The sequence below is a fragment of the Mobula hypostoma genome, chromosome 3, assembly GCF_963921235.1.
Source record: "Mobula hypostoma chromosome 3, sMobHyp1.1, whole genome shotgun sequence".
NCBI classification, from domain to species: Eukaryota; Metazoa; Chordata; class Chondrichthyes; order Myliobatiformes; family Myliobatidae; genus Mobula; species Mobula hypostoma.
In genome coordinates, this window is record NC_086099.1 from 179,432,210 (window position 1) to 179,452,073 (window position 19,864).

The 19,864-nt window shown below is 40.7% G+C and overlaps 1 protein-coding gene and 1 long non-coding RNA gene across 4 annotated transcripts in view; one reads left to right on the plus strand and one right to left on the minus strand.

Annotated features, from left to right (window-relative positions):
• Positions 1-19,864, minus strand: part of cubn (cubilin (intrinsic factor-cobalamin receptor)) — a 264,719-nt gene that overhangs the window by 143,441 nt on the left and 101,414 nt on the right. For all 3 annotated transcript variants that reach the window (XM_063044183.1, XM_063044182.1, XM_063044184.1), the window contains 5 exons: positions 15,725-15,911; positions 12,145-12,305; positions 2,894-3,075; positions 1,730-1,886; positions 842-1,026 (listed from right to left, as the gene is read on the minus strand). In XM_063044183.1, the coding sequence (XP_062900253.1) occupies positions 842-1,026; positions 1,730-1,886; positions 2,894-3,075; positions 12,145-12,305; positions 15,725-15,911 (872 nt within the window). The remainder of the gene's footprint in view (positions 1-841; positions 1,027-1,729; positions 1,887-2,893; positions 3,076-12,144; positions 12,306-15,724; positions 15,912-19,864) is intronic.
• The window catches only part of LOC134344428 (uncharacterized), a 68,203-nt gene that overhangs the window by 7,006 nt on the left and 41,333 nt on the right, over positions 1-19,864 (plus strand). Inside the window, exon 2 of the long non-coding RNA XR_010017437.1 lies at positions 15,816-15,913. This is a non-coding gene — a long non-coding RNA (uncharacterized LOC134344428). The remainder of the gene's footprint in view (positions 1-15,815; positions 15,914-19,864) is intronic.

Genomic DNA, 19,864 nt, shown 5'->3' on the forward strand with positions numbered 1-19,864 from the left:
TCATGGGTATATACAGAGTATACAAAGGGTATATACAGTGGGCTAAGCACACACCCCTGAGATGTGCCAGTGTTGATTGTCAGCGAGGAGAATATGTAATCACCAATCCGCACAGATTGTGATCTTCTGGTTAGGAAGTCGAGGATCCAATTACAGAGAGAGGTACAGAGGCCCAGGTTCTGTAACTTCTCAATCAGGATTGTGGGAATGATGGTATTAAATGCTGAGCTATAGTCAATGAACAGCATCCTGACAGGTGTTTGTGTTGTCCAGGTGGTCTAAAGCCGTGTGAAGAGCCAGTGAGATTGCATCTGCCGTTAACCTATTGTGGCGATAGGCAAAATGCAATGGGTACAGGTCCTTGCTGAGGCAGGAGTTCAGACTAGTCATGATGAACCTCTTAAAGCATTTCATCACTGTAGATGTGAGTGCTACTGGGTGGTAGTCATTAAGGCAGCCCACATTATTCTTCATAGGCACTGGTATAATTGTTGCCCTTTCGAAGCAAGTAGGAACTTCTACCCATAGCAGTGAGAGGTTGAAAATCTTGTGACAATCTTGTGGCATGTCCACGAGTAACTGGAGAAGTAACTAAACAAATTATCAGGAGACAAAACGATGATTCACATGATTCCATAGTTGTACTTACCATATGCCATGATTTACCAAAATATTGAGAAGGTTATTATGAGTTAAAACCTCTTAAAAATATTGTAGGACAGATCATAACTATTCAGATTACTTTAATGTTATTTACTTCCTTGAAGTAAACCTTAATTTAATTTAACTTTTTCAAAATGTTTTGTAATATTATTCCACTTATGAAGGGGCTTATTATTACCTTAAGCCAAGTTGAATTACAATCGTTAAAGTTCAGGTTGAAGGCAGTGAAGGTGTAATTGATTGTGCTCCCAGCTGTTGCCTGTATAGTCCAGTTGCAGTCTTGGTTAGGCGGATAAGGCTGAGGAAAGTTTGTACTTTCCAAAATCCCCTTGCTATGATTTGCAATGATTACACTTTGGCAAACTGCAAAGGAAGCAATGTGTTCGAACTTTGGTAAGTTTGTAAGTTAAACACACAATTAGTGGACAAATCTAGTTCACAAGTAAACAAAGAAAGAAAGAAATGCTGAACGCATCACTGAGATTATAAAGTATTCATTAGTGCTAATGGTAGTAAATTATCTTTAGTTTTGACATCAGTGTGCCTTATGTCCACAGATGAGTTACAGTATTAATAAACTAGCTACAGAAGTAAAACAGAATATCTTTTAATGAATGCTGTAAAATGTAATGCTTAACAGAATTCCAGTGAACAATATTAGAGCCATACCACATTACTTAAAACCCACTCCTAAAGATACCTAGAAATAACAAACTATTTAACTCATTTTCTCCTCCGGAAATGCCAGAACAAAAGTCTCTACTGGCTCTTCAAACACATGGCCTTCACTCACAATTCCCTGACAAGCAAAACCTAGAGCAAGGGTTCTCGACTTTTTTTATGCCCTGGACCCCTACCAATAACCATAGGGTCCGTAGACCCCAGGATGGGAACCCCTGACCTGGAGACTTGCATCCTAAGAAAAATTTACAACATGTGCTGAAGGAAGGAGCACAGGTGATAGTTGAAATACAAACAACTAGAAATAGATAGAACACTACTGACTTACAAAAAGCGAAGGATAAAAGTGGGCCATTTTAGAATAGTTTCACTGCAGATTACTTACTGTGTCTATATTTAGCAAAAAATCCTCCTGCTGTTACTGAACTGTCAGTTTGGAGTTTTATGTACATGTTATTTTTGGAAGAGAGGATTGGTGATGGAGTCTGATTACCACACAATTTGGCCAAAATCTGAGAATTTGTATTTATTCCATTATAAACCTAGAAGAGTAAAATGAGATAATGTAAACAAACTACTTGACTTTATTACCAGTACTAAGCATTGTGAATAGTATAGCAGGTCAGATGAATGATGCAACCTTGCTTTCTTTCAAGAGTAGATAACACCACTATGCAAATCTAATCCAATACTGTGAGTTCACATTTTATCTCCTGAGATCAAACCAGAGTGTGCAGATGTCTGTATATCTGTCTCCTGAGTGATATGAAAAATTGCACGTGCAGAGTAATATTAACTACATTGTTAGCCATGTTAAATTACCAGATTACAAATAAGTGAAGTGACAAAATGCCTAGTAGAACATCTGTTGCATTTTCTTTGGCATGAAATAACAATTATAAAGTAACAACTATAATGCATGAATGAGCCGGCCAGTGGCGTAGTTGCATCAGCACCGGACTTCAAGGCGAGCGGTCCTGGGTTTGAATCCGGCTGACTCTGCACGCTCTCCATCCGTGCTGGGTTGAGCATCGAGCTAGCAACTTGGCCTCATAAAAGAAACGGTAAGGTTGTCGCATGACGCACCACAAGGGGAAAGAGGAATATCATAACATACTGCATGAATATGACTTACTAACAAAAAGATTCATGAACTTTAACTACACCAAACGATGCATTAAAAATTCTGAAAATAGTGCATTTGCATTTCCGTTTTTTGCTAAAGCTATTTGCAACTGCTGATGCATAAAAAACATCCATAATCAGAACAAATATACTATTCAAAATATAAAATGGATTAATTGGAAAAAAAAGTTATTAATTTGCATATTGCAAAAGAAACCCTTCAGCGGGGTTATTGTATAATCTGGACTACAATATAACATAGTTTGACCCCAATATTTAGAATCCATAACAGAAGTACAATGAAATAGTCAAACATGAATGTTGCACATTATTTTGTCAATTGGGAATCAAAATCCCTTGAAATAACAATAAAATTGTCAGAGCAGTTCCATGTAAAAAAAAAGTTAAGTAAAAATATACGTACAGATAAATAATCAGTCATGCATCCAGTGCTGGAATCCAAATGGAATTGTTCAAATTGTAGCTCAATCACACTTCCTTCACTGGTTTGAATTAGCCAGTGGCATTCTGCATTATTTGAATATGGCATTGGAAAATTAGGGGAGGTAAAACTACCAGTTGCTGTTGTGAAGGTACCTCCACAGCCTGAAGGAAATGGACAGAGTTTATTCCATGGATTATCTTCATCAAACTTTTCCTAATACCAAATGAACATAAGAAGCTATAGGAAAACTCACATTACTATAAAACGAATTCAAAGTACATTTATTATCAAAGTATGTATACTTTATACAACCTTACATCAACCATTTATACAACCATTCATCTCCTTACAGGCAGCCATGAAACAAAGAACCCCAAAAGAACACATTAAAAGGCAAAAGAAGACCATCAAGTATCATTAGATGTCACTAAACTAGATTAAATATTACAATAATTTCAAAGCCAAGGCATAAAAAACATTGGAAGAAGTTACTAATTCAACAGTATCTGTGGAAAGTCAAAGGTTAATCTATAGTTCAAGTTTCAAAAATCATTTATTTGCAGATCATATACATCAAGTAACATTTTACACCCTAAGGCATAGGGTGAATTTGCGGAGGTTTGTAATTTGGTGTCAATAAGAATATCATTGGGTCCATACTCACTTCCTGAAATTGGTTCTAGAATAAGATGCATTCTTAGACAGGCCATGAGAAAGATGATAATAGTTGAGTATGAAACAGAAATATCGTCAAAACTGTTCTCTCATGTTCAATAGACTGTTAAATTATTCTCCTAATATGCTCCATGCACATACATTCAGATCTATGTTTATTTATGGAGAATGACTCCAGGGGCAGTACTACGTTCTTTGTGTAAGATGTGGGACTTCTGGGAGACCTATAGTCTCCCAGATAACCACATCTGCACCAGGTGCACTGAGCTGCAGCTCCACAGAGAAGGAGTTAAGGAACTGGACTGGAGGTTGATGACCTTCGGCTCATACAGGTGACTGAGGAAGTGACAGATAGGAGCTACAGGGAAGTTATCACCCCTAGGGTGCAGGAGGCAGGTGTTAGGTGACTGTCAGGAGAAGGAAGAGAAATGGGCAGCCAGTACAGAATACCCCTGCGGCCGTTCCCTTCAATAACAAGTATTCCGTTTCAGATACTGTTGAGGAGGATACCTTTCTGGGGGGAGCCACACTGACCAGGTCTCTGGCACTGTGGCTCAGAAGAGATGAGAGGCGAAGAGGACTGCTGCTGTGATACGAGATTCCATAGTTAAAGAAAGGGAGTCGAGATTCTGTGGATGCAATAGAGACACTCAGATGGTATGTTACCTCCCAGGTGCCAGGGTCAGGGATTTCTAAGATCAGGTCCACGGTATTCTAAAGAGGAAGGATGAGCCAGCAGAAGTCTTGGTACATATTGGCTTCATTGACATAGGTAAATAAGGTGGGGTGGTCCTGAAGAAAGATTTTAGGGAGCTAGGTAGGAAGCTGAAAAGCAGGACCACCAAGGTATAAATCCCTGGATTGCTACCTGTGCCATGCGCTAGTGAGGGGAAGAATAGAAGCATTTGGCAGACATATGTGTGGCTGAGGAACTGGTGTAGGCACAGGGCTTCATATTTCTGGATAATTGGGATCACTTCCTAGGTAAGATACAACCTGTTCAAAAGAGATGGGTTACACCTGAACCCGAGAGGGACCAATATCCTTGCAGCAAGGTTTGCTAAAGCTGATAGGAGGGTTTAAACTAATTTAGCAAGGGGATGGGAACAAGAGTGAGAGGGCTGAGGATGAGATAGTTGGTTTACAAACAGAGGCCGTGTTCAGTGAGACTACAAGCAAGGACAGGCTGATGATAGGGCAGAATTGCAGTCAGCAGTTTGAGTTGCAATGCAAAAGGGAGACAAAATCAAAAAAGGGTGATGAATCCAGGACTAAAAGTGTTATATTTGAATGCACACTGTATACGAAATAAGGTACATGAATTTGTAGCATAGTTATGGATTGGCAAGTATGATTTTGTGGGCATCAGTGAGTTGTGGCTGGGGAAAGATTATAACTGGGAGCTTAAAATTCAGAGATACGCATTGTATCAAAAGGACAGGCAGGTAGTCAGAGGGGGTGGGGTGGCTTTGTTGGTAAAAAAATGAAATCAAATCCTTAGAAAGAAGTGACATAGGGTCTGAAGGTGTAGAATCTTTGTGGGTGGAGCTAAGAAACCGCAAGAGTAAAAATACCCTGATGGGAGTTACTGTATATACAGGCCTACAAACTGTAGCTAGGATGTGGGATACAAATTACAATAGGAGATAGAAAAGGTATGTCAAAAGGGCAATGCTATGATAGTCATGGGGGATTTCAATATGCAGGTAGTTTGGGAAAATCAGGTTGGTGTTGGATCGCAAGAGAGGAGATTTGTAGAATGCTCACATGATTGCTTTTTAGAGCGGCTCGTGGTTGAGCCCACAAGGGAATCAGCTATTCTGGACTGGGTGTTGTGCAATGAACTGGAATTAATTAGAGAGCTTAAGCTCAACTGTTCAAAGGTTTATTTTATTATCAAAGTATGTATGCAGAATACAACTCTGAGATTTGTCTTCTCCCAATAGCCATAAAGTACAAACAAACAGAGTTAGTTGAAAGAAAGACATCAATCGCCAACCACCGCACAATAGCAAAGGAAATAAAAACTTGCAAACCCCAAATCTCCAGCCTACAAATTGGCAACAAGAAAGAATGGATGAGAACGCAAAAAAAATAGAACTCAAAGAGGCTAATATGACCTACAGTCCAATCCGTAAATCTCAAAATTTCGATAACATCTCCAAGAGCAGGGGTCCCCAACCTTTTTTGCACCGCGGACCGGTTTAATATTGACAATATTCTTGCGGACCGGCTGACCCGGGGGGCGGGGGTGGGGGCGGTTGTTAAACACAACCGGAAAATAGGTGATAAGTCAACTATAAGTCACTCATAATTGGCTAATACACTCGATTTCGTTTCTAAAGGGGTTTATCTAACGAATTTAATATCAAACACACAGCGCATATTTTCCTCGCATAATTATAGTGATAAATCAATTACAACAGTGGTCCCAAACCTCCGGGCCGCAAAGAATGCAGCGGTACAGCGGTGGCAGGAACGCACCCAGCACATCTTTAAGAAAAAAGCCGAAATAAACAAGCTAATTGATTAGGTGCTGCCTGGCATGTAAACGCCGGCCCAGGTCAAAGGTGCGCAGCCTCTCCGGTGAAATGATATCGTATTTGTTAAATAGGGGCCGTGCACAATTCTGATTTGATGGAGACAGCCATGAGAAGCACAGAGGAACAGCTGGAGAAATTTCTGAAACGCCCAGTTCGCTGCCGCTGCTACTTTACGATTGAGAATCTCCGGAGGGAAGGCCCCAAAATCCTCAGCTTTGCCTGCTGCTGGTGGCCAGGGTTGGGGTCGAAGCGCTCAGCAGAGGTGGTGCTCGGTGGGCTGGTCGGAGGCTTGAAGTTTTCCGACGACTCAGTCAGACTGTGGTCAGGCATGAGAGGGAGAGTTTTCTTCCTTCTCCCGTCTGCGTGAGATGTGGGACTTTCGAGAGACTTTGAACTTTTTTTATGGTGCCCATGGTCTCTTCTTCATCAAGTTATGGTATTGTTTGCACTGTTGTAATTATATGTTATAATTATGTGGTTTTTGCCAGTTTTTCAGTCTTGGTCTGTCCTGTGTTTCTGTGATATCACACCGGAGGAATATTGTATCATTTCTTAATGCATGCATTACTAAATGACAATAAAAGAGGACTGTGTGTCCTCATAATCTAATCTAAAGAGGACTGCATGTCCTCATAATCTAAAATTCTAAAATTAGCTTGTTTATTTCAGCTTTTCCTTAAAGATGTGCTGGGTGCGTCCCGGCCACCGCTGTACCGCTGCGTTCTTTGCGGCCCGGAGGTTGGGGACCACTGAATTATAAGTCACTTATAAGTCAATAGCATCACAACATTTTAAGTAACGTTTGGATATTAAACACATAGCGCATATTTTCCTCATATGAACATATAAAATCATTACAACACACCAATATCGCTAAATCAATGGGAGCCCTGGGCTTGTTTCCCTGCAACAAGACGGACCCATCGAGGGGTGATGGGAGACAGCGATACTCAAAGGGGGTTCCTTATGTCCAGTCTATTCCACAATTTAGTTTTCGTTGTATTCATCGCAGAAAAATCCGCTTCTCAGCGATATGATGTTGGAAATGGAAGCAATGTTTTCAATGCTTTCATGGCTGTCTCAGGATATTCAGCCTTGACTGTGATCCAGAATGCCGGCAGAGATGTTATGTCAAACATACTTTTCAGCCCACTGTCATTTGCAAGCTCGAGGAGTTGATCTTCTTCCCGCACTGACATGGATGATTCATCGGAAACATTCACAAATGAGTCACGGATCCATTCCTTTGTACGTCTTGGGTCACTGATGACCTCGCGTGCGTTAAGGTTCAACAGTGGGCGTGACAGGGAATGAGGAAAAGTGCAGCTGACTCATATCGTTTCATATCGCCAAATCATATCGTTTCCTCGCAGCCCGGTAGCACATGCTTCGTGGCCTGGTGGTTGGGGACTGCTGTCCAAGAGCATCGGGACTCAGCAGCTCTCCAAGGGCAGCAACATGAACCAACAGCCCCTCCGATGGCAGGAATACGAACCAGTGGCCCCTCCGAGGGCAGCAGCATGAACCAACGGCTCCTCTGAGGGCAGCAACATGAATCAATGGCCTCTCCAAGTGAAGCAACATGAACCAACATCCCAAACCAGTGACATGAACCACTCACTCTCTTTTGCATCTGCCTCATTGTTTCAATCTTCCTCAACACTTCAATCTGTGAAAAATGTAGTTGATCAAGGCCCCTCAACTTGTCTCTGAGCTTCTTCTCGTGGTAGCTCGTGCTCACATTTCTCTTCTGGAGGATCCTCAGGGACAACAGAGTACTAGCTGACTCGATCGAACTACAGATTGTAAGTCCCAGGATCCAACAGTTTCAAAATCAAAATTAAGATAAAAAGAAGAAGTAGAAAAACTGAAATAATTGACCATCTGGAAGATGTCACCCAAAGGTCATTGTTCACTGGCGTCATCTTGACCAGTGAGGGAACCTTGAAGTGAAAGTGATCATAATATGATAGAGTTCACCCAGCAATTCAAGAAAGAGAAGATAAAGGCAAATGTATCAGTATTACAGAGGAGAAAAGGGAATTATAGAGATTTGAGAGAGTTGTTCGCCGAAGTTGATTGGAAGGGGACATTAGCAGGGATGATGGAAGAGCAGCAATGGCTGAAGTTTCTGGGAACAATTTGGAAGGCACAGGATAGATATATCCCAAAGAAGAAATATTCTGAAGGCAGGAAGATGCAACCATGGCTGACAAGGGAAGTCAAAGCCGACAAAAAAAAACAAAAGAGAGGGCATAGAATAAAACGAAAATTTGTGGGAAGTTAGAGGATTGGGAAACATTTAAAAACCAACAGAGGCAATTAAAAACTCATAAAGAGGGAAAAGATGGAATACAAAGGTAAGCCAGCTAATAATATTAAAGAGAATATCAGAAGTTTCTTCAGATATATAAAGAGTAAAAGAGAGGTGAGAGTAGATATCTGACCACTGGAAAGTGATGCTGGAGAGGTAGTAATGGAGGACAAGGAAATGGCAGATGAACTGAATAAGAATGTTACAGCAGTATTCATTGTGGAAGACACTAGCAGTATGCTGGAAGTTCACGAGTGTTGAGGGTAAAAGTGAGTGAAGTTGTCATTACTATGGAGATGCTGCTTGGGAAACTGAAAGAGCTGAAAGTAGGTCCATCACTGAATCAGACAGTTTACACCCCAGGGTTCTGAAAGAGATGGCTGAAGAGATTTGGAGGCATTAGTAATGACTTTTCAAGAATCAAAAGATTCTGGCGTGGTTCCAGAGACTGGAAAAATGTCACTCCACTCTTCAAGAAGAGTGAGTGGCAGAAGAAAGGACATTATAGACCAGTTAATCTGACCTCAATTCTTGAGAAGATGTTGGAGTTGATTGTTGAGGATCTAATTTTGGGTATTTGGAGGCACATGATAAAATGGGCCAAAGTAAGCATGGTTTCCTCAAGGCAAAATCTTGCCTGACAAATTTGTTGTGATTTTTTGAAGAAATACCAAGCAGGATAGACAAGGAAGAGTTGGTGGATGTTGTGTACTTGGATTTTCAGAAGGCCTTTGACAAGGTGCTACACATGAAGTTTCTTAACAAATCAAGAGCCCACTGTGTTACAGGAAAGATTCTGGAATGGATAAAACATTAGCTGATTGGCAGGAGGCAAAGAGTGGGAATAAAAGGAGCTTTTTCTGGTTGTCTTTTGGAGACTAGTGGTCTGTGTTGGGACCGCTTCTTTTTACATTATATACCAATGATTTGGGTGATGGAATTGATGGCTTTGTGGACAAGCAGTGTTGAGGAAGTAGGGAGGCTGCAGAAGGACTTAGTCAGATTAGGAGAATGGACAAAGAAGTGCCAGATGGAATACAGTGTCAGGAGTGTATGGCCATGCATTTTGATAGAAGAAATAACAGCATAAACTTTTATCTAAATGGAGAGAAAATTCAAAAATCTGAGGTGCAAAGAGATCTGAATGTCCTCGTGCAGGATTTCATGAAGGTTAATTTGCAGGTTGAGTTAGTGGTGAGGAAGGCAACTAGAATGTTAGCATTCATTTCAAGAGGGCTAGAAGATATAAACAAGGAGGTAATGCCGAGGCTTTATAAAGCACAAGTGAGGTCCCACTTGGAGTATCGTGAGCAGTTTTCAGAATCAGAATCAGAATCAGGTTTACTATCACCAGCATGTGACGTGAAATTTGTTAACTTAGCAGCAGCAGTTCAATGCAACAATATAATCCAGCAGAGAAAAAAATAAATAAATAAAATTTAAAAAGTAAGTGAATCAATTACAGTGTACGTATATATATTGAATAGATTTTTTTAAATGTGAAAAAACAGAAATACTGTATATTAAAAAAAAGTGAGGTAGTATCCAAAGATATCAATGTCTATTTAGGAATCGGATGGCAGAGGGAAGAAGCTGTTCCTGAATCGCTGAGTGTGTGCCTTCAATCTACTGTACCTCCTATCTGATGGTGACAGTGAGAAAAGGGCATGCCCTGGGTGTTGGAGGTCCTCAATAATGAAAGTTGCCTTTCTGAGACACCGCTCCCTAAAGATGTCCTGGGTATTTTGTAGGCTAGAACCCAAGATGGAGCTGACTAGATTTACAACCTTCTGTAGCTTCTTTCGGTCCTGTGCAGTAGCCCCTCCATACCAGACAGTGATGCAGCCTGACAGAATGCTCTCCCACGTACATCTATAGAAGTTTTTGAGTGCATTTGTTGACATGTCAAAGCTCTTCAAGCTCCTAATAAAGTATAGTCGCTGTCTTGCCTTCTTTATAAATACATTGATATGTTGGGACCAGTTTAGATCCTCGGAGATCTTGACACCCAGGAACTTGAAACTGCTCACACTCTCCACTTCTGACCCCTTTATGAGGATCGGTATGCGTTCCTTCGTCTTACCCTTCCTGAAGTCCACAATCCGCTCTTTCGTCTTACTGGCGTTAAGCACCAGGTTGTTGCCGCAGACCACTCCACTAATTGGCATATCTCACTCCTGTACGCCCCTGAGATTCTACCAATGATGGTTGTATCGTTAGCAAACTTATAGATGGTATTTGAGCTACGCCTAGCCACACAGTCATGTGTATATAGAGGGTAAAGCAGTGGGCTAAGCACACACCCCTGAGGTGTGCCAGTGTTGATTGTCAGCGAGGAGGATATGTTATCACCAATCCACACAGATTGTGGTCTTCTGGTTAGGAAGTCGAGGATCCAATTGCAGATGGAGGTACAGAGGCCCAGGTTCTGCAACTTCTCAATCAGGATTGTGGGAATGATGATATTAAATGCTGAGCTATAGTTGATGAACAGCATCCTGACATGGGTGTTTGTGTTGTCCAAGTGGTCTAAACCTTGCGAAGAGCCATTGAGATTGCATCTGCCATTGACCTATTGTGGCGATAGGGAAGTTGCAATGGGTCCAGGTCCTTGCTGAGGCAGGAGTTCAGACTAGTCATGACGAACCTCTCAAAGCATTTCGTCACTGTTGATCTGAGTGCTACCGGGCGATAGTCATTAATGCAGCCCATATTATTCTTCTTTTGAAGCAAATGGGAACTTCCACCCATAGCAGTGAGAGTTTGAAAATGTCCTTGAGTACTCCTGCTAATTGGTTGGCACAGATTTTCAGAGCCTTACCAGGTACTCCACCTGGACCTTCCGCCTTGTGAGGGTTCACTCTCTTTAAAGACAGCCTAATATCGGCCTCTGAGACGGAGATCACAGGGTCATCAGATGCAGCACGGATCTTTACAGCTGTAGTTGTGTTCTCCCTTTCAAAGCCTTTATCTAATAAAGGATGTGCTGACATTGGAGAAGGTTCAGAGGAGGTTCACGAGAATGATTCCAGGATTGAAAAACTTGTCACATGAAGAGTGTTTGATGGCTCTGTGCCTGTACTCACTGAAATTCAGGAGAATGAAGGACGATTTCATTGAAACCTATTGAAAGGCCTCAACAGAGTGGATGTGGGGAGATTTTTTTTTCTATGGTGGGGAGCCTAGGACCAGAGGGCACAGCCTCAGAATAGAGGGACATCCGTTTAGAACGGAGATGAGGAGGAATTTCTTCAGCCAGCGAGTGCCTGTGGAGGCCAAGTCACTGAGTACATTTGAGGCAGAGGTTTATAGGTTCATGATTAATCAGGGAATGATGGGTTACAGGGAGAAGGCAGGAGATTGGGCTGAGGGGGAAATGGATCAGCCATAATGAAATGGTAGCAAGCTTGAATGACCAAATGTCCTAATTCTAATATTTTATGATCTTATGGTCTTATCATTTGCTATTTCAGAAATGTGCTTGGAAATAGACATGTCAAAGTTAATCAATTCATAACCATACACAATTTCAATGTTTAAGTGGTAGAAAAGTATCTAAATGTGGGTTCTTGAATCTAATCATATTTATCATTCGAAATCAAGGCTTATGGTCCTTTGCTCAGCTTAAAGCAAAAACTATTTTTATCCAAATAAAATATTTTCATTTTTTATTACACCATTTAAAGCAAGGATCTTACCTGTAGAATTACCATCCCAGTAAGCCATGAATGCATGGTATTCAAAAATATTGTCTGATTTTAATTTAATCCATAGTCTATTGCTGTGGGATATGATGAGCGGTGGGGCTTTTGCACTACAGTACTGACCAACCAAGGGAGATGTTTCATATCCACCATTTCTGAAACAAAAAGCAAACATTAGAAATTTTAGGCTGCAACGATTTCATGTGATTTGGACATTGATTACATGGATTTGTGTAAGGTATTAAATGTGCTGCTGAGAAATGCACATGACATCTAAATACTATTTTTCATATTTCCTGTAGAGGTGGTATTTCAGTAAAATTCTTTACATGAGAATGTTGTAGAGGATAGACATCAGAGGTATATAAAGACAAGGGTGATATCTTTTTGGAAGATTGTAAAATATGAGGAAGTTACACAGAACAGGAGCTAGGTCCTGAGCAGATCAGCTATGATGATATTGAATGTGTGGACCAGGCTTGAGGGTTCAGATGATCTAATGGTACTCCATTTTTTTTTTTGTTTTATTTTCTCATCTTATCAATGCTGCTTCATTCTACATGCGAGTCAACAATTTACCTGCAAGTCTCTTGGGGCCATCTACTGTATCTGGTGCTCCCTGTGTGTTCTTCTCTACACTGGTGAGATCGATGTAGATTGGAAGACAGTTATGTCAAGCACCTTCACTCTGTGCACAATAGGCAGGATTTCCTGGTTTCTACTGCCAGCTCCTTGCTAATGAAAAACCTCTCTTATAAGCATCTTTAACAGACTTACGTCTTTTTATTCCATATCCTCAGTCTACTCTACATTAATTACAAGTCCCTGAACATGAAAGAAGGAACTGGATCATAACAAGATGTGGGTACTTGAATGCTTTCTCTTCAAATTCACTGCCAATTGCAACTATGTGCCAAAAAAAAATCACTTTTTTATTTATTACAGAACTGCAAGTTTTTTTCCTGGTACCAGCAATAACTTTTAATTATGATCATAAAATCCTCTCTGTGATTTAAATATGTCTTGTTATAAGAACCTTATGGAGAGCCAGAAAAATTAGGTGATTTATAATAAAGGACAATTGAAGCAGTGGAAGGAACTTAAACCATGGAGTGGAATGGTTGAAGGTATAAACCTCAATTTAGTCTAGTTAGGCTGTAAAACCAGTTTCCAGGTAATAAAATTTATGTTATGCCTACATACTCAAAACTCAGCTCCTTCATGTTTCCTTTCATTTTAACCAGCAGGTTATCTGGACAATTCACCCGTGTAAGAAAGGAATTTACACATATCATAGCTCTATTATATACAAGGAAATACTTTGTATTTCAGAGACACAACAGACTGGAGGAGACATGATCCATTATGTCAATAGATGATAGTCGATTTTATGTTGCCAGGCTGAACACTGAAACCTGCAACTTTAGTTAACCCAGTCCTCCTGTGTGCCTTTCAATCTCTTACCAGTCTACCCAGAGTCGATCTCACTTTGATCACCTTTTCCATCCCTTCTCCTGCCCTATTGCGTAGGTTCAGAATCCCTTCCCCAAACCTGGTTTCATCTGCATTCACTCGTATACCTATTTAGCAGGGTTTCCTCAGCACTGGTTCTTTTTCCTATTACCTCCCTCTTCCCACTTTCTCACCTGGTTCCACCTCCACCTCATCTCTCCATCTATCACCAAACAGCCTCCGTGCCTACCCCTTCACACCTGGCTCCTCCGGCCTAAATTTATTCTTATTATATCTCTACCTATCACCTTCTTGCCACAGTCTCAGCACTCCTCTGTCCCCCTTCCCCAGTCTGGCTCCATCTGTCCATCATTCTCCTCACAATCCTTCACCTGGCTCCACAGCTGACGCCCATGGATTAATATATTCTGAGCCTCAAACATAGGCTCGTCAATATGTTTTGCACTTGCTCCAATTTCACAAGTCCAGTTTAATTTTCTATAACTTCATTTTCCAAGTTGTACCAGTTGTTGCTTAGTTTGGTTACACTGATCCCAGAGGGAATTGAACATGGCAAATAGCAGGTTGTAGTGTCAAGAACTATACTTACATTCCTTCGGATTTCACAACATGAAAGGAAAGAAAACATCATATTATTGTACAGCATTTAAGAGCCACTGATAAGGAGAAACATTGCCTACTAAAGGAAAGTTAATCTAATTGTATGATCAAAAGTCAATAGTTAATATCTTTATATTCATCTGGACAACAGCAATACCAATGTCAGGCTGCTGTTTATTGATTACAGCTCAGTGTTCAACACAATCCTGCTCTAATCAACAAGCCTCAAAACCTGGGTCTCTGTACCTCCCTCTACAACTGGATGCTTGACTTCCTCATCGGGAGACCGCAGTCAGTGCAGATTGGAAATAGCATCTCCTCCTCACTGACAATCAACACTAGTGCACTTCAAGGATGCATGCTTCGCCTACTGTTTTATTCTCTATACACCCATAACTGTGTGGCTAAGGACAGCTCTAATGCCATCTGCAAATTTGCCAGTGACAGAACTATAGTTGGCAGAATTTCAGATGGTGATGGGGAGGCATACAGGAGTGAGATAGATCAGCTGGTTGAGTGATGTTACACAACAACTATGCACTCAATGTCAGTAAGACCAAGGAATTGACTGTGGACTTCAGGCAGGGGAAGTTTAGGGAACACACATCAGGCCTCATCGAGAGATCAGGAGTGGAAAGGGTGAGCAGTTTCAAGTTCCTGGGTGTTAACATCTCTGAAGATCTACCCTGTCCTAGTATATTGATACAATTACAAAAAAGGGCATGGCAGCGGCTATATTTCATTGGAGTTTGAGGAGATTTGGTATGTCACCAAAGACTTTGACAAATTTCTACAGAAGTACTGTGGAGAGCATTTTAACTGGTCGCATCACCACCTTGTATGGAGGGACCACTGCACAGGATTAGAAAAAGCTGCAGAAAGTTGATAATTCAGCCAGCTCCATTATGGGGATTGAGCTTCCCAGCACTGAAGACTCCTTCAAAAGGTGAGGCCTCAAAAATGTGGCATCCATCATTAAGGATGCCCAACACCCTCTTCTCATTGTTACTGTCAAGGACGAGGTGCAGGAGACTGAAGACATGCATTCAATGTTTCAGGAACAGCTTCTTCCCCTTCGCCAGCAGAATTCTGAATGGACAATGAATTACCTCACTTTTTTTTGCTTTTTAATTATTTAAATTAATTTTTAAATATATGTCTTACTATATTTTTATTATGTATTGCAATGTGCAGCTGCCACAAAACAAATTTCACGATGCATGCCAGTGATATTAAACCTGATTCTGTTTCGCTAAGCTACCTAAAAATTGTAGCTCGAAGGCTTATAATAAATCTGTTGAACTATTTGATTGACCCCAAATATTATTTGTAATGCCCTGGCTCATATTTTTACTGTTTACTGTTATGCTGTTAAAGAACAAACTTCCACAAATAATATTCTGTATACTTTGTTAGATTCTATAGTTAAATTGAGTGCATCTTTTGAGGATTAATAAAATGGTAATATCTAAATAATTAGTCTCAAGGACTGCTAGAATACCTAATTTCAACATAGGCAGAAGTACAAGTCTGATATCCTTCCACTTTGAAGTCAGTAAAGTTGAGCCGAATTTGCTTGTTGTCTTCCACAGTAATTATGTAGATACATTCTCGATAAATGGAGAAGCCACTTGGATAGTTTGGAGATGTAAATGTGCCAGTGGATTCAAAGAATTCCTTCCTACATACTGTAAGTAAAAGAAAATATTTTCAATGTAATGTAGCATCTTTACGTGGTTTTATATGGCTGTAAGGAATAGAAATTCATCTTCAGGTACTATAGTTCACTGCACAACATTAAGAAATAGCTGCCTACATAAACACACAGACTAGCTTTATGGACTAAGAACATCCTACTACTGCAAAGACCTATACTTGAGAATTAACTATGCCTCTAACTGACTTATCCTCTATAGTTATAACACTCACAGTTACCTGATAAAATACAAAATTGGCTAAGTCTGTTTGTATTATAAGCATATTGATGGACGAAGTTGCCAATTGTGCCATCAGGAAGGATATATACTTGCAGACGGAGCAGGGCTCAACAGGCAAGATGGCCTACTCCTGCTCCTATTTGCTGGTGGAACACAGCAGACCAGGCAGCATCTATAGGAAGAGGTATAGTCAACATTTTGGGCTGAGACCCTTCGTAAGGACTAACTGAAAGAAGAGATAGTAAGAGATTTGAACACCTACACTCTGTCCGCCAGAGAAAGCAGGATCTCCCAGTGGCCACATATTTTAATTCCACGTCCCATTCCCGTTCTGATATGTCCATCCATGGTCTGCTCTAATGTCAAGATGAAGCCACACTCAGGTTGGAGGAACAACACCTTATATTCCATCTGGGTAGCCTCCAACCTAATGCCATGAACATTGACTTCTCTAATTTCTGTTAATGCCCCTCCTCCCCTTCTTACCCCATCGCTTATTTAGTTATTTATTATTTTTTATTTTTTTGCCTTTCTCTCTCTTTCTTTTTCTCCCTCTGTCCCTCTCACTATATCTTCCTCTGTTGCTCCCTTCCCCCTTTCTTTCTCCCCAGGCTTCCCGTCCCATGATCCTCTCCCTTCTCCAGCCTGGTATCCTTTTTGCCAATCAACTTTCCAGCTCTTGGCTCTATCCCTCCCCCTCCTGTCTTCTCCTATCATTTCGGATCTCCCCCTCCCCCTCCCACCTTCAAATCTCTTACTAGCTCTTCTTTCAGTTAGTCCTGATGAAGGGTCTCGGCCCGAAACATCTTCCTATAAATGCTGCCTGGCCTGCTGCGTTCCACCAGCATTTTGTGTGTGTTGCTTGAATTTCCAGCATCTGCAGATTTCCTCGTGTCTGCTCCTATTTCTTACGTTTCTTATGTTCTTATGGTAATTTACATTTTGTCAGTATCAATCATAACCAGATCCCTTGAAACCCTGTATTAACCACATACAGATTTGATTTCTGGAGATGAGTTAAGAAAAACTGTAGCTAATACCAAATCACCATTTGCCAAAGCACCAGTAACAACATAAGACATCAAAGAAGCCCAATGGGACTCTCCCCCCAGCTGAAAATGCAGCTGTCACTACCTTTAGCTGCTTCATCAATTATCTTCCAAGCGCTACAAAGCCAGAGTGGGAATATTTGCTGACAATGGTAGCTTTTGGTGCTATATACAGTTACTTGATAATAACACACATTTTGCTTCAGGCAACATTCCAACTGGAGCTGATCAGTGGCAATTAACTTCCACCTTATAGAAATATCAGTGACCGACTACATTGAAAGAGTGTCAAACCAATTCTAATTATCATTAAATGGTAATAAAAGCATTTGGATCAAGTGCTGGTAAAAGGAGTTTGTATAGTTAGGTACTTGGTGGTTGGATTGAACATGTTACACTCTGTGCTGTAAGACTCTACGAAAAATAGTGAGTCTCAGTAATTTTCATCATGTGTGTCCATCAATTTCTTTGTGTGTGCATGCATGTCTGCGTTAGTCAAAAACATACTCAGATCAGTCACAAAAATACAACACCTGGATATCCTCTGGCGGTGATTCACTTCTTGAATACCCAAAACCTTACACCATTTACAACTCCCAAGAGTGTGAGTACACCCTTCACTTAAAGCCTTTAAAAACACTTAAAACAATGACATAAAAAAGAGCAGAGGTAAGCACTTTGCCCTTCCAAATCTGCTCCTTCATTTTATCTAATTAAAAATGCCTTATTGTCAGTTTTCATATTTCTCACCAGCTTCCTCTCATGGTTAACTATCTCCTTCATGATTATTTAACTTGCACTCATAGGTTATTTGCCCCCTTTAATTCCTTTCTTGGCTTCCTGTTCTGGATTCCGTATCTGTCTTAATCTTTGGGCATTCTGTTAACATTGACCACCTTGAGAAATTGAACACTACCCAAGACAAAGCAGACATTTAGCTGTTTGTATCCTAACTATATTTTAAACAATCACTCTCTACACTGTTATGTTCTACAGTGTACACTTATCTTCAAGATATATAGCACCAACCCAAACACATGACCTCTATGTGGTTTGCAGGAGGGCTACCACACCCCAGTTTCCTTCCAAGGCACATACAATCCTATAAAAAATACAGCACTGAATTTTCTAAAGTTATGAAATTATACTCTTATAATGTTTCTAAAGTGTATACTGTACAGTATTGTGCAAAAGTCTCAGATACATATATATAGCTAGGATGCCTAAGACTTTTGCACAGTACTGTAGTAATTTAATGTATTATACTGTACTGCTACCACAATAACAACAAATTTCAAGACATATGTGAGTGACAATTGTATGTCAATGATTTGGACTGTGGGATTAATGGATTTGTGGCTAAATTTGCTGAGATAGGTGGATAGGTGGCTAAATTTGCAAAGATAGGTGGAGGAGCAGGTGGTGTTGAGGAAACAGAGAGCCTGCAGAGAGACTCAGATAGTTTAGAAGAATGGGCAAAGAGGTATGGGGAGAAGGCAGGGGAGTGGGGATGACTGGAAGAAATGGATCAGCCCATGATTGAATGGCAGAACAGACTCGATGGGCTGAATGGCCTGCTTCTGCTCCTATATCTTAAGGTCTTACAATAAACCTGATTCTGATATGGGTCTCTGTTGTGGACTGAGAGTGGGAAGGGGACAGGGAGAGGGGAATCATGTTTGGGAAAAGACGAAAGGGATGGGGCGGTGAAGCAGCAACCACCGGCGAATTTTGAAATGATCAATAAACCAATTGTCTGAAATCAAATTTCCTTGCCTGGTGTCTCAGGGCTGGGTGTATCTGCACTTATGCCACCCCCCACACCTGTCACTCTTTCTCTGCCACTTGTCCCATACCCCTCCCACGGCATTCCACCCTTGCTATTCCCAACATCCTTTGCTCCTGCCAGATTTACACATCCTCTGCTCCACGTTGACAATTACAGTACAGTGCAAAAATCTTAGGCACCCTAGCTACTGCATATATGTATATATGCCGAAATGAATAAATGCACAAATTGCTTTGTTGTGAATATTTTAATCTATCAATTTTTCATGCATGTTGCTAGGAGCTTATATGGCTTTCAATATGGCACTGATTTGTTGATGCATCTCAATTTTTTTCTTGTTATGGCTGCTCTCATTTTATCTATCTAAGTAGAGGGCATTGAAACTATTACTCTCTGAAGAACTATTTCTTGAGCTGAAGTTGCTACCAGTACCTCAACAGCTTTCTCTTGCTGTGAGTTTCAGCATCTACAGACACCTTTAAATTGTCAGCCAAATTACTCAGGGAACCAATTTATGAGATGGTGCTTGGGAAAGATGGAATATCTTAAGATGAAGCCCTCTGGAAAGCTTTCTATCTCTTGTGTAAATCTCAGCCATAGTCTATTGAGGAGGCAATTGTTAAGGTACAGGAGAAGAAAGTACATGATCTAGCGAAACAGACATAAGAAAAAGAGGAAAGTGCCAAAGATCAGGATACCAATGAGAGACTTCACAGAAACGCAAGGGAAGTTCAACCACACGGTTTGAGATCAGTTAAATGTGATATTACTTGGCTGTGAGTCAGATGAATGTGACAGCCATCCCACAGACTTTTAGTGTCTCTTAAGCTTTCTGACTGAGGACAATGATAAGCTGGCACTGAATT